The sequence below is a fragment of the Nanorana parkeri genome, unplaced genomic scaffold (assembly GCF_000935625.1).
Source record: "Nanorana parkeri isolate BGI_ZX_2015 unplaced genomic scaffold, ASM93562v1 scaffold400, whole genome shotgun sequence".
Taxonomy (NCBI): domain Eukaryota; kingdom Metazoa; phylum Chordata; class Amphibia; order Anura; family Dicroglossidae; genus Nanorana; species Nanorana parkeri.
The window spans coordinates 574,443-589,898 of NW_017306668.1; the positions used below are offsets into that span (position 1 = coordinate 574,443).

The following is a 15,456-nucleotide window of genomic DNA, read 5'->3' on the forward strand; positions in this document are numbered from 1 at the left end:
CACACCCATAAAATAATACACCCCCTCTTATTAATTCCCCCACATAAAATAAAATAATAATAAACTCAACCCCTTCCCCCCCCACCTGTTCACATCTTTGCAGGGAGGAGGCTGTGAGCAGGATCGATCCCTGGTTTATCTGTGAGCGATGAGAGAGGTCTGCAGCAGACCTCACTATCACCCCGATAACCAGGGATCGATACTGCTCACATACATTCTTTCTTTCGGCCGGAGCTTAGAACTGTCAGAGCTCCGGCCCGAAGGAAGCCAGAGCTGACAGTCTGCATTCGACACAGATGCAGACCGTAGAGCTGCACCCGCAAGTCAGGAACGCGGTCTGCGACCGTGTGCCTGACATGTCAGCTGGCTGCGGGCAACATAGTACCGTCTCGCGGGCCGGAGTTGGTCCGCGGACCGGTACTTGGAGACCCAATTTTCCACGCCCTCACCTTATTTTTACTCGCCAAATGCGAGCAGGCGAGTGGAAATTTTGAGCCTGCTCTACAAGATCTGTGAGTGCTTCCTGGGCCTTTTGGAACCAAGAATCTGCTCCCCCCCAGATTTGCAAGACCACATCCTAGTCTTCTGTTCACACATTCTCTAAGTTTCACCACGTGGATTGTTAAGCCTCTGCTGATGCAAGCTTTGACCATAAGGTCCTGGAAGCAGCCCCTAGGATTTACACTGTTTTTTTATGGGCTCATTATCATTCTTGTTACTATGTGGCATTGGAACGCCCCAATAGTCTCGGATTGTACTGATACTATGTCCCTTGATGAACAATTAGGAAAACAGGATTTTTGTACTCACTGTAAAATCAATTTCTAAGAGTTCATCAAGGGACACAGATCCCACCCCTCTGTGTTTATGATATACTTTAATACTGTTCTAAAAAGCTAAAGCATCATGAGAGTGGTAAGAGTTATAGTTGGCTGCCCAGCTGCTTTTTTTGTTTGCTAGTGTCCAATTCCTCCTAAAGGCAGCACTATAACCAGTCATCTCTGATTCTACTGATCATGTGTCTCTTAAGGAACTCCAAGAAATGGATTTTACAGTGAGTAAACATTCCTATTATTTTATGAGAGCTTTCTATAGTATATAAATATATTCACAATGTTTTCATATAATCCCTTTTAAGCTGCTCCATCAGAATCAACACTCTTCACAAATCAACAACACACTAACCAGTTGCCCCACTATATTTTACAATATGTTTTCATCTAAATTCCTGTAATTTATTTCAAATCAAAAATGTTATTTAAATAATAAAACCCAGATCAATACATTTAAGATGCATTAAAACAAAGTTTGTACAATGTCTTACTATACAGGTGAAACTCGAATAATTAGAATATCGTGCAAAGTTCATTTATTTCACTAATGCAACTTAAAAGGTGAAACTAATATATGAGATAGACTCATTACATGCAAAGCAAGATAATTCAAGCCGTGATTTGTCATAATTGTGATGATTATGGCTTACAGCTCATGAAAACCCCAAGAACCCCAAATCCACAACCTCAAAAAAGTAGATTATTACATGCAATCAATAAAACAAGGATTGTACATAGAACAATATCGGACCTCTGAAAAGTACAAGCATGCATATGTACTCAGTACTTGGTTTGGGCCCCTTTTGCAGCACTTACTGCAATTACTTTTGCACGATATTCTAATTATTCGAGTTTCACCTGTATGTTTTCCGGTACAGCCTCTGTAGAAAAGCCTGTCCCTAGCCAGCACCTGCAGGGTGGGACCCTTGATCTCCATGTGAAAGCAGTGAACTCTCTGCAGAGGTCTACAAAGGTCTGGTACAACCTTATAGCTCTGCAATCGGCAAAGCTCATGCTTCCTTCTGTCTGGAGAGCTTTGGCTCTGACTCGGCATGTTAGACATCTGTAGAGAGACTACAGCTTCCCCGCAGAGAGAAAGGATAATTATATGAAGCTTGCTAGTCGGGGGCAAGCATTTCTACTCAGACTGTGGCCGTTTTTCTAAAGAAAACTTTTTAAGAGTTTTGCACACACTTTGTATTGAAACACCTGGGATGTATTTATCTAATTCAAACTGAAAGTTCGATTGGGCTTTAAACAGTTTAAAAAATATTATTTACAGCTTCGTTATAGTAAAATCCATAAAAAAAATTGTGACTGTAGCATCATTCTGTTTTAATGCATTGTATATTCATTCATTTGTCCATTTTCTTTATCAAGTGCTTGGCAGTAATGAAAAAGAGAAAAAGGAAAAGTAGTTTTAAGGGAATACAGTGTATGAGGCATTGAGATATCCAACTTGGACCACTGGTAAAATAACTTGCTCATATGTCATGTAAACTATATTTAAACACACACCATATTATGTTGTGCTTTGCAATTATTTACAGAGACTTGAGAACACTGGTGATTGAGATGGTTTTATCTACAGATATGTCTGGTCACTTTCAGCAGATTAAAACTATGAGGAGTACACTACAACAACCAGAAGGGTAGGTAGTTTTAATGCTATTATTTATTTTGATTTTGTGATATTTACTACAACTGTAGAATTATGTCTATGTACACTTTTGTTATCAGTTAAGAAGACAGTTCAAAGTAATAGTTCAGTTAAAAGTGACTGGTTGGCTTAGTCAATTAATTCACTTACCTACTAAGCGTTCCAGTGGTAAGGTTTTCTTAAACCCAATAAGAAAAAAGTTTTATATATATATATATTATTTTAACAGTCCATAGATGTGGTTGCGGCAATAGTTTTCTTTTTTTCAGGCTTTTAAAATTATTTTTACATAGCGATCCTGCCAGTAGTACGCTTCATGTTCTTGGGCGATAATGTTTACTGTACTGTATCTATAGAGGAGCAGCTTTGAGAGGCTGCTCTCATTATTTGGATTACAAATACCTCCCCCTCTCCTCATCTCTATTACATACAAATTATGTAGTTCACAGACGATAGTGCGGAAAGCGGAAAACATTGTTTGAGATTTCGAGGAAGGAAGGAGGATACAGTATGACTCTCAGGATCTAGATGCATTTTCTGTACTTGTAGAAAAGGTGCCTAGAAAATGAAAACGAAAGCAGCCATAACATCTATAGACTGCTAAGCTGCAATGTATGCGATTTTTGTTCTTGTGTTTTCATACAATTTTAAAATGAATAGTTCTTTCCTATCTTGATCCTATCTGCTCTAAATGCATTTCTGCTAAATATAAACTAATTAAAATTCTAACAGCAGGCACCTTAGGTCGGCTGTAGCATTTGTGCAGGCGTCAAAAAGAATATATTTTACTACCTGAGTTCCTAACGGATATAAGAAACTGTTTGGTGGTTTGACTGTTAGGCATTTACCAAAATTTGAAATACAAGTTTGAGTTAGACTGACCTTATAAACACATTGATTGTGAAGCATTCTGTAACTGGCTTCATTCAGACTTCATTCAGGGACTTTTCTTCTTTTTTAAAAAATATCTCTATAGGTGGAACTCAATAGAACTCGATTTCAACCTGATTTACTATGTAACTATGTAAGTCTCTAGAGACAGCCAAGACACATGCCATGTTTGCAAAGTGCCTGTGCAAAATGTTCATCTTGGTCTTTGGTGGTCTTTCTTGTTCTGATCCGGTCCTATCTTCTGCGTTCTGCTGGTTCTGACTTATGTCAACGGCATTGGCCTTTTATTCATTCCTGACTTTTGTGTCAGGCCTGATTTCTACAGTATCTGGGCCACTGCCCATACAGTATGCCACTTGCTCTGCTTGTTAAACAGATACTAATTGTATCTACCATCATGTTACATTGCTTCACTTATCTTTCAGATTATCAGCTGTAACCAGATGGGCAAACCTGAGGACTATTAATTAGGATTTCTAGTAGGGGGTTTCTAATAAAAAAGAAATGGCACATCTTGAATGCTATGTCTTGGGGAAGCCCTTGATAAGCCCATCAGCATTTCTGAAACTTGAAAATGATTTCAGAACACAATATCCATGCATAGACTAGTTATCCATATTATGTACTGTACATTGTAAAATGTTAAAGGAAAGTTTCTGATAGAAAAAAATGGAGGCTACCATTGGTAAGTGCCTTCTGATTGCCTGGGTGTAATGCTAACCTACTGCATTCAATACTTAGTCAGCCACTTACCAGGAACAAACACAGAGATCAAAGAAAAGTCAAATCTCCTAACCTGCATACTTGTATCAGGTCAGAAATTGTGAAAGTATTGAATTCAGCCAATCAGCGTGACTACCAGGTTATTAGCACTTTGAGAAGGAAAGGTCAGCAATGGCAACTTCTACATTATTTTCATGACAGGTTTACTTTGATTATGAAACTATTGAAGGCTTGACTGGATCTGTAATGAATAATTGGTATGGAAGAAGTTAGAGAAAATGAATTGTGTTTAACTTTATTAGGGATACTATTATAAAAATACGAATGGCATATGCAATGTGTAAGAAAAAAAAGCCAAGAAAATTGTGGAGGTAATAAAATGGAACTCTTCTCGTGGTTTGATATGACGCATTATCACAGTGTTTATAACAGTGCATTGTATTATTTTGCAATTAGCAGATAAAGCAAACTAAGATTACCCTTGGTGAGCGGTTCAGAATTTTCTCCTCTCATTGTCAGAGTTCCATTTCAGAAAATAATTGAACTGTGCTTTTATCTGACAGAATAGACAAATCGAAAGCAATGTCCTTGATTCTTCACGCTGCAGACATCAGTCATCCGGCAAAAATGTGGGATATGCATCAGAGGTGGACAGACTTACTGATGGAGGAATTCTTCCGACAGGTGCTAGTTCAATATTCCTTTCACTACATGAGAATCAGATTGTAAAGTAGAAGTTATTATCACATTTGCTAATTGTGTATTTATTACTAACATTTATAATGTGCTTTGAAAAGGGGACGATCATTAATAATCATACTTCACATGAATAAAAAGGGCACATTTTAGCTTAATTCTATTTTTTAGAAAAAGATGACTTCTTTCTTACCTTGCATAAAAAGCAATGCTTTAAAACCCATTTCTACCTATGTAGAGGTATTTAAAAAAAACATATGCCAGCAATGTACACCCAGTCTACATGAAGCATGCATATGCAGTTGCAGTATATGAACACAGAAACTTGCGTTTTCCTCCTCATGGAAATGGTTGCCTCTATGTTTTGCAAGCAATCTGTGTATATTACATCTAAGCTCTCCACCCCCCCATTCATTAGTATTCATAGTGCCCCCTCCCCCAGACAGTGTTTTGTGTGCAAAGCCAGAGCTGGTGTTTAGTGATCATGTTACACAGATTCACAGGGAGGGGGGCAGCAGTTAACAGCCTGCTTTACAATCCGACCCTGGTGTCAAACTGAATGTCCCGTTGAGAACATTTTGAATTTCTAGGAGTTGGGCCTAAAAAAAGTTAATAACAAAATGAAGAAAACCTGCAATGTGAGTCATGAAAATGTACACATGTATACATCATCACAGCACCCCTACATTACCACAATCAATGCAAATCACTTACAAAGGTGGAAATGGTCTTTAAACGCTGTTAAGTTTTTTTTACAACCTAGTCAAAGATGACAGAACCCATGGCTTCCGGGAGCAATGTCAGGGTTTGTTATCAAACTTTAATAAGAGGGGACCGAGAAAATATATCACTGTGGTTCACTTCCTCCTCCCTAGGAGGAAAACCTTTTGGTCCTCCAGGGGAAATGGGGAGTTGCATGACTTCCTGAATGTTTCCCTCCCCACTGAGCCATATGTTCAAAACAATAAATCCTACATCTCCATTCATCTCTCTATCCACCACCCACTATGCTATGCTGATGGCTGTGTTTTGGACAGGCAGCTTGTAACTGAATGTCTACTCTTCCTACACGCTGTTGTCTGGCTGTGTCTGGCTGTGTCTGTACAAATCACCCCAAAGAAGACCTACATGGCCAATAAAAGATGAATGTTGGAGATGTTCTGAAGATAATAACACGAAGGAAGGAGAGAGGGTAAAAGTTAGAGAGAATAGTGTAAAGGCCCATTCACACTATAGCGCTGACCTGCGTTTCTCTGCATAGAAAAACTCAGGCCACCACTAAAGCACATATTTATGTGCCCTGTTCACACCACAAAGTGGGTGAGATGGGAGGTGCACATGCTGCATTTTAACGCAGCGCACTGGATGCCACTGGATGACTCGCTGCTGTATGTGGGACATGGATGGAGTGTATACATTGTGCACTAACAATTATCAACAGTGACAGCTCCAGTACTCTATAGAGTGTTTTAGGGGGCTGTCTAGTGTGAAGGGGCACTAAAAAGGAATTACATGATAGTAATAGGATCAGGAAAGAGTAGAACTACAAGAAGGAACTTCCAAATAAAGGGAAAGAGGACATGGGAACTTGTGGCCTGGCACATAAACAAAGCTAACTGGTCTTTTCATGGAAGTGACAATTTTCTGTGGGCTAAAAAAACTTGCACCACACCAAGTTTGTCGCAGTGATTGGTACTGGTAGCCATACCGGAAGGTGGGTGTTGTCTTAAAGCTAAAAGAGAAGAAAATGAATGCAGTTCCGTAATCATTCATACATGCTATGAGCAGTGTAAGTACTTGAATTAGGCCTTGGATCAGCCAGTGCCTGTACAGCAGACTGGGTGAAAGAAACAGCACAAAGAACTGATCAGTTCTGCTGCAATTTAAGGAGAAAACTAATAGGAGGAGAGAGCATTGTGACAGAAAGATTAGCACATCAGTCTGCTGCTTCTCCTTTCCCTGTCCATTCATAGGCTGGGGGAAAAACAAGGCCTATAAATGTTACTGAGCTACAGCTGAGAAAATTAAAGTCTACTGCCGTGCTAGACAGGACTGTGTTGTGTGGCAGAGGGATGTAAATCTCGGGACTGCAGGCACAAAAAATAAAAATCTTTTGGCAAGTAAAATAGCTCCCTTAAATGTATTTCATCTATGTATTTAGCTGTTGGCCTGAGTTTAGCTTTACGGAACATAGTTTATTATAACAAACCTTTTCACATAGATATTCTAAAAAAGTAGGGATTGTAGGGGATGACTTGGAAATGACCCCTGCCCTTCAGCCTAATCTTCCCCTGGGATAGTAAACCCTTGCACTAAATAGTTGTTGATAAATCTAAAGGAGATGGTATAGTCAGATTGGAATATTTATGGCTAGTTTTAAGCCTCTGGAACACAGAGAATAATATGCATGCACATTGTGACGGCAGTGTCAGTTCAGGCACCGTCCAGGTACAAGGCTTTACTCTCTGCTTCCATATATATTGCTCCAGTACAGAAGATGAGCAGAGACCATTAAGTAATAAATGTGATGCAAGCTGCACAGTTCTTATGCCTAATCCAAAGTATTTACAGCAGGCGTTTTTCATTACAGGGCGACAAAGAGGCTGAATTAGGGCTTCCCTTCTCACCACTCTGTGACAGAAAATCAACACTGGTAGCACAGTCACAAATAGGTAATGCGCTTACTCCTTCTTAACGCAGATGTGGAGAAACACCTACTAATGACATAGTTTACAAATTCTATCCGAAAAAGAAATGTTATGCAAAATACAGTTAATGATAGAAACATATTTCAGCATGTGGAAGTCAGTTAAAGCAAACCTGTGCATTCAGGCAAAAGTAACGAGTTTGCTTGATAGCCCCCTTCTCTGCTTTGATGAGACTAACCTCATCTGCATTCCCCCACTACCATGTCCACCCACCGGAGAACAGAAAAGGAGCCCTCTGTAAGTTCCCGCTTGATCTAGGTTGGAACCTAAACAGGCTAAAAAGCCTCCCCTGTCTACACCTTGCAGGTGCCAATCACTGCATGGTAGAAGGCAAAAGAGAAGCTCATATGCTTCTCCAGAGTGCTGGGTATTTCAATGAGCAGTGGCAAATGGGGTGGGGTGGGGGAGCAGGTGGGATGGCGAGTCACAGCACAAGGAAGATAGGTATCAGCAGTAGGGTGACTGGCTACCCAGAAAACATGTTACCTCTCCCTATGCCTGGATTCACACCATGTTTGGGGCTGCCCTGGGCCCTTTTTCCAGTGCAGCCCGAGCGCTAGACAAGGAAATTTTTCTTGTTTCCAATGGGCTCAGTTCACACCACCATGTTGCAGTGGTGTGTGCTGAAATAAATACAACTGCTGGTGTGAATCAGCCCAAAGTGAGGTTGCTTTAAGGCGTGATCTCAAATTGTCTTGCTTTATCAAATTTGGCCATATGTGTTTATCTGTTTATACAGATCAAAATTCCCACCTGATAAGGGGACATAAGCTAGGACCTTCTTAACATGTTCACAATGGAATTGCAGTTGGACTGTGCCTGTAATTTGTGGATACAAAGCACACTGCAGTCCAAATAAATGGCATCCTGTTAAGCTGTTAGTGACATTTGCAGGTTTGCAAGTTTGTTTGGTTTTTTTAAAATCAGGACAGTATTCAAATTGCACATTCTTCGGATTCAATATGAACAGACAATACTTTTCAGTGTGCAGAAAATAACACAGTTCATGTATCATGGTTGTTCCTGAATGTTACAATTCTTCTGATCACAATTTAGAGCTCTAGTACCAGATACCACCACCGTTTTGAATATCCAAATGGCTGGACTGATCTTTTATGTGACAAGGCAAAACTATAGACAGCTATGAATATAGTAAATGACATGCTGCATTTGCATAAACCTTGATTACAAAAAGCATAATAGAAATGGACAGTATGGCTGTATACATAGGACAAGAAGAATAAGGCACATAGTAGTAGTACAAGTATCTAATGCTTGAAAAGCAAGGGTGTAACTATGTGACTGTGATGGGGCTCAAAAACACAAGGGGGGGGGAGAGCACTGTGATTTATATAGGTAATAATAGCATTTGACAAATACATTTGAATGATATGAATGTATATATAGTTGAGTTAATGACTACTATAAATCAATATCACTTTATTCTGTATTAGAATTTAGGAATTGCCTTTGAGGCAGAAATGAAAGAGGCAAGAGAGGGGCCTTAAAAGTTTTGCTGTGGGGCTGATCACAAATAGTTATGCCCCTACTGACAAATGGACGGGACCAGCATGCCCCCTGGCAGACTTAGTTGAATGGTTTAGTACACTGTTTCTAAGTCCATTACCGATCCGTGAAGTGTTTTGTTTTGTTTTTTAGCACTCGGCATCTCGCTAAAATGAACATGGTGGAGAGTGCATCTCACATAATACTGCAGTACTTGTTCTTTTCACTGCCTCCCACATACATCACTATTCTTTTGTTCTTTAATGACATAGGTACCAGGCCCACTGTACACTCTGCACTCACACGTACAAACCCCTTAGGTTGAATCAATCACTTTATACATTAGCAGTGTAAAAGTAATTATATATATATATTTTAAATGCAGTATAATCCATTTTCATTTCTAGTATTCATTTTACTTTTGTATGAAAAACTTTGTATTATTAGTTTGTTATGTTGAAACTCATTTATATTTATGTTTTAGGATTCATAGACTTCATAGTGGAGCCGACATTCACCCTTCTAACTGACTCAACAGAGAGAATTGTTATTCCTCTTATAGAGGAAGCTGCAAAATCGGATCATTCTGTCTTTGATAAACCCAGGTAAGGCAGCTTGTGTACATACTATCTAGTATTCAGATGTGATTTTACTTTTCCTGGCATAAATCTGTTTTTATGAAGTTTCTATGACTCTGAGTCTTATACTGTACTGTCACCTAGTGGCAACTTTGTATATTTATAGAATGATGTTTTTTGTAATCAGAGAGTTGTAACACTTCCTGATTGCATTAGGGAAATCCACACTATTATTTGCACATCTAGGTTCTGTTTTTTATACCGATACATTAGGGTTTATTCAATGTGTATGAGCTGTTTTAATTGCAATCATTATTTTAATTCATGATCATTTTCTCATTGAAATGTTAATTTCACAAGCATAAATATAGCATAGCTATGAAATCATTATATTGTCACATAAAATAGATATTTCACTACTGAGACTCCCGATTTCTTATGACTCAGTATTTATTTTAATTTATCTGCACCTCAAATGGTGCCATTTTCTAAACTATGCTAATAGACGCCTAACATAATGTCACAATTATCGTAATTCGGCAGCTATTGTTTAGTGATAACATGTGCCATAATCTTTGTGAACCTACCCAATTTAGCCTTATTTAATTAACAAGACAAGAAGTAAAGCAATCATATAAGTGCAATCATATAAATATAGTTATGATATAGTGATTAAATGTAGGCTAGAGGTTCATTAAAACAAACAAAAAAGTTTGAGCCTGTAGTTGCTACAGCAGTCTGAAAATGGCTTAAAGATGATGAACAATAATATCATTTTCAAATACCATTACAGTATATATAAAAAAAAATGTTGTCCACTTGTCAGCCTATAATGAAAACAAAAGCTGTGTATACAATAAAAGCCTGAATGTATGTATGTGTATATAGATTTTTATGTAGAAAAAAATATTCATAGAGTTATTATCAAGTTAATAGATGCACAATCATGCTGCTAAATTTGGTCTGGGCATCTAGGCTTCAATGAACCATGATCACTAAAGGGTTAAACCATTTTTTCCTTTTCCATTTCGAATTCTTTACAACAAACCTTAAAGTGACATTAAACCATCAGATGTTTTAACATAAAACAATACTGTAATGTGCGCCTTACTGTAATCCATGGTTGTTTCCCTTCTCCGTGCTGCTCTTCCTTTTAAATCCGTATCTCTTCTCATGCTGGGCAGAACTTCTGTTTTGGAGCAGACTGCCTTGTCTCTGAAATGGATACATGGTGTCTGTGTGAAGGTTCACAACCTGAGCCAGCACTACAGGAAGAGGCACTCAGCTGCAAAGGGAAGTTCTCCCCCAGCATGAGAAGACATGAGGATTTAAAAGGAAGAGCAGCAAAGAGAAGGGAAACAACCATGGATTACAGTAAAGCACACATTACAGTATTGGTTTATGTTAAAAAATCTGAGGGTTTAATGTCACTTTAAACTTTAGCTACCATATGAAAAAAATACTCCACAGTACAGTGATTTTTTAATTAGTCCAAAATGAAAAATGTCTCTAAGAATTGTTGCCACTGGCAAAGGACAAGGTTTCAGTATACAGAAATTATTCAAAAATGTATTTGTATTCAAATTGATTTGAACCGGTACAGAAGTTCTGACACGTGTCTTATAGTGTAAATAAAAACTAATAATGATTTTTAGTAAAATGTTCAGATTATTTAAGTGCCCAAATGTCAGAACATAAATAGCACGCAGTTATGGTAGCGTGAATGTAACTACTGTTATATCACATACTCTTTCTGCAATAGGGTCCCTTTCCCCTGGAAAGTGTGATCGGGTCCGTCTGCCAGTTTTTCAGAGAGTGTTCCATTTTACCGGACCTGATGGTGACTAGATTAAACAGACACAACCGACTCCCCATAGACCAATGTGGGCTCTGGCAGTTTTAGTTCTTTCCTGCATCACAAAATGGAGGGCAAAACTGGATAGAGACGGATGACACAGTGGTACACACATCTCCTCTTCATCAGCCCGTGTGAAAGGGGCATTACCTATGCCTTTCTAGGATACCATGGTACTTATTTCTTTAAGCAATATTTAGCCCTAAAATGTGTATTTTAACAAAAAATATAAGGGTTAAAGGCTACTTCTTTCTTTAAGCAGGAGGCTTGTGCCTTTGCATGAATCTATATAAGATGTTTGCGGAGCATCGAACACCTTGAGCGGGATGATCCTGAAGATCTCCTAGTGTTTCTGGTGGATGTTGAGGAAAGAGATATAGTTGCAAAGCCTCTTCAATACTCAAAAACTTAAATGTATGCACAGCACTGTAGAAAGATTTGCTTCTAATGAATGAGAGCAAGCACATGAGAATAATGCAGTAGACTCTAATATGATCCCTAGTTGTTAAAGGCAGTGTTATTGCAAGCAGATATGAGAGTCTATATTGCAGCATTGGGTTCACTCAGAGTCCTGTACAAATGAATGATGTGCTCCCTCAGGCACAGGAAAGATTAGCAGATAGCAGACTGTTAAAGAAATCTGTCATCTTACTGTTCTATCTCATTTTTCACTTTATGCACTGACATACCTCCATAGATCTTGATCTGTCCTGACAGTACAATCACATGCTGATTCAGCAGCCTCCATAGGCAGTTTAACTCAACAATAAGACACAAACGTTCAATTCAATCCAATTCTATTCTCAAAGTAGGAGGGAATATGGAGAAGAAGGGGGTCTATTTAAAGATTGTACCAACAAGCAGTAACATACAGGGGTACAGGGAAATACCAAATGCTGAAATAAACAAATTGCAGTGGCACTATGGTGCTTCTAGATGTCAGTAGACACCACTACATAAATATCACAGCAGCAAAACACATACAGCATCAGTGAACACACATACAGGAGGGATGCAATGAATCCAGCTTACTACTACTTAAAATATCAACAGCACCAACAGTTTTCCCTTTTCAGCCACAGTTGTTACATTATTTTCACTATTATTTTCACACGGAAGTAGAGTTGCCACCTGTCTGGGTTTCAGCTGAACAGATCTGGTTCTTGTCCTCCTTGTCCAGAAATAAAGCTTCCCATCAGTTGTCTGCAGATCTGAACATTTAAGTACCCACTGTGCACGGGTGCAGGGAGCTTGAATCGATGTTTAGTAAAGTAGTAGAAGAGCTGAGATCATTAAGCTGCTGAGGCAATGGTGGCAGGACAGAAAAAGGGGCTAGGCTTGGAACCAGGGTAACCTGTAGCTAAGCTGTACTTCCATGCTAGAATAAAGGGAGATGGGTTCACTAGTTATAATGGTGGGATACAGTAGGATCAGCCCATTTAATACATCAGATCTCATCATTATTAATTTTATACAGGGTCTTTATAGCCCCAACAGCTTGCGCAACGCTTTGCAATATAAGGAAGACATTACAGTTATGATACAAATCAAGACACGATAGCAAGAAGTGCCCTGCCCATGAGAGCTTACAATCTGCCCAATAACATAATGATTAGGAATGCACCGATATCACATTTTTACCAGATTGAGTACAAGTTATGATATTTTCCTCAAGTGCAGGTCTAAAACAATACAGACTAATGATTTTAGAACAGTGGTGGAGCACCAGGGCCCAGTCGCAGCTGCAAACGCTGTGATCCCGGTAGTTCTGTCATTGAAGTCAAGCTGTAGAGAGACTACAAATCCCAACAATACATTATACAGCAATGCAGAATAATACCATGAGCTATAGAGGACTACAAATCCTATCAATACATTATACAACAATGTAGAATGGCAACCAGCTATAGAGGCCTACAAATCCCAGCAATACATTATACAGCAATGCTGAAAGGCAACCAGCTATAGAGGCCTACAAATCCCAGCAATACATTATACATCAATGCAGAATATTATGAAGCTGCATACTCTGTGCTGCTCCGGGGTCTCCAGTTAAGGATCTCAGGAGGGCTGTGGAGCATCTCAGGTGGGCTGTGGAGGATTTCAGGAGGGCTGTAGAGGGTTTCAGGTGGGCTGTGCAGGGTCTCAGGAGGCGTTGCTGAGTCTTTGGGTGAGCTGTGCGGGGTCTGAGGAGGCTGTGCAGGGTCTCAGGTGGGTAATCTGGGGTCTCAGGAGGGCTGTGTGGGATATCAGGGGGGCAGTGCAGGGTGTCAGGTGGGCTGTGTGGGGTCTCAGGGGGGCTGTGTGGGTTTTCAGGTGGGCTATGGAGGGTGTCAGGTGGCTGTGTAGGGTCTCACCAGGGCTGTGCAGTGTCACACCAGGACTGTGCAGGGCCTCACCAGGGCTGTGCGGGCTCTCACCAGGGCTGTACGGGGTCTCACCAGGCATCCACAGGGTCTTGTGGGCAAGTGCAGGCAACGTGGTTCCCCAGGAAGTAGGAGAAGGAGCTGTGTGGCTAGTGCTGTAAAAAGGCTCCGTGTGGTTCACAGAAATGCTGCCAAGGTCCCCAGCAAGTGCGGGACCTTAGCAAGCCACTTCAGTTTAAAAATTAAAAGCTCCGGGTATCAGCGTTTAATATAACTACTCGTTAAAATGACCAGTAACGGCACTGTTATCGGTATGGGTGCATCCCTAATTCTGATTTTTGTTTTTATTTGACAAAAACTGTAGTTGTTTGTTCTTTTTAGGTGTTTTAGGAAGACTGATATTACTAATCAAAGAGAAATCCAATTTATATTAATATAAAAGTGCTAACACCACCACTGTTCTTTAAGAATTATGCACCAGGAATTCAACTTTTATTCCTAATACGTGAGACTGCTCACTTCACCCCACAGTAGGAACCCTCCACAAGCTGTACAAGTCACTCTAGACTTGTAATACTGTGCTACAGCTGGTGTGCAAGATACAGCCTTGTGATCAGTGATACATTTGTGCTGCTTAACCGTACTGAATTAGAAAAAACAAGCCTTGTTGCCCTGACTTTGAAGCCAAGCCACAAAAATGCAGAAAGATAAAACGCACACGTTGCTTGCATAATGCTGTTCACGTCAGCTTTTTAATTTTTGTCACTTCAAGAGGTGATTTGGCTACATTTACAAATGAAGTAGAAACTCCATTAAAAACACATCTATTTCTTTTCTAGTCTGAATAATTCTGAAGCTGGCCGTGTTACAGACACACAAAAGAAACCCAGCATGCGAACCTCACAGACTGATGGAGGATCTGTAATGGAATACTCTTTGGCAACTGTGGACTTACAACATTTCAAAAAGAATTTGGTTGAAATAATTCAGCAAAACAAAGAAAGATGGAAAGAACTGGCGGTACAAGGTATGTCTGGACTTTACAGTAAGCTGTTCCCCAAAGAAAAACAAAGGGGATGCTTAAACAAAAATATAAGCAGACCAGGCAACTTAAAACCTGTATAATACTGCACCAGTCTTATGTTTGTGTATATATATGGAAATCACTTTATATTTGAGTCTTATTCAGTAAAGCAATGCAAAGCACAGTGGTAAACTGAAAAGCGCAAAATTAAACTGTATTAAACTTGTTCTTTATTATTTAGCAGCTAGCACACTATCAGTGAAGAACACTTAGAGGTCTATTTATAAATGTTTTTACACAAGATTCATACAACTTTCGCCCAGTACTCACATCTTTCCTATTTACTCCAATTAGAAAATTAATGAATCCTATTGAATCCCCAACACCATGGCTGAACTCCACCAATGACCTCCTACTAGGGATGCCACCTTTTGATCCATGGGAAACCAAATAGGGGTTGGGGTTGCAGCATGCTACATGTACAATGTGAACGTTAGGACGGCTCATCTACAGTGAGCATGGTTCAAAACGGTGTGGTCAGGGGTGTCGCTAGCCTTTTTGCCGCCTGAGGTGGCTGGGGAAAGGGGGGGGGGTGTTGCTGTATGGTGCACAGTCA

General features: G+C 39.7%; 1 protein-coding gene across 1 annotated transcript in view; it reads left to right on the forward strand.

Moving 5' to 3' along the window:
- Positions 1-15,456, forward strand: part of PDE1A (phosphodiesterase 1A) — a 154,394-nt gene that overhangs the window by 123,117 nt on the left and 15,821 nt on the right. The window contains exons 9-13 of the mRNA XM_018559510.1: positions 2,384-2,485; positions 4,671-4,791; positions 7,394-7,475; positions 9,502-9,622; positions 14,656-14,843. Of these exons, the coding sequence (XP_018415012.1) occupies positions 2,384-2,485; positions 4,671-4,791; positions 7,394-7,475; positions 9,502-9,622; positions 14,656-14,843 (614 nt within the window). The remainder of the gene's footprint in view (positions 1-2,383; positions 2,486-4,670; positions 4,792-7,393; positions 7,476-9,501; positions 9,623-14,655; positions 14,844-15,456) is intronic.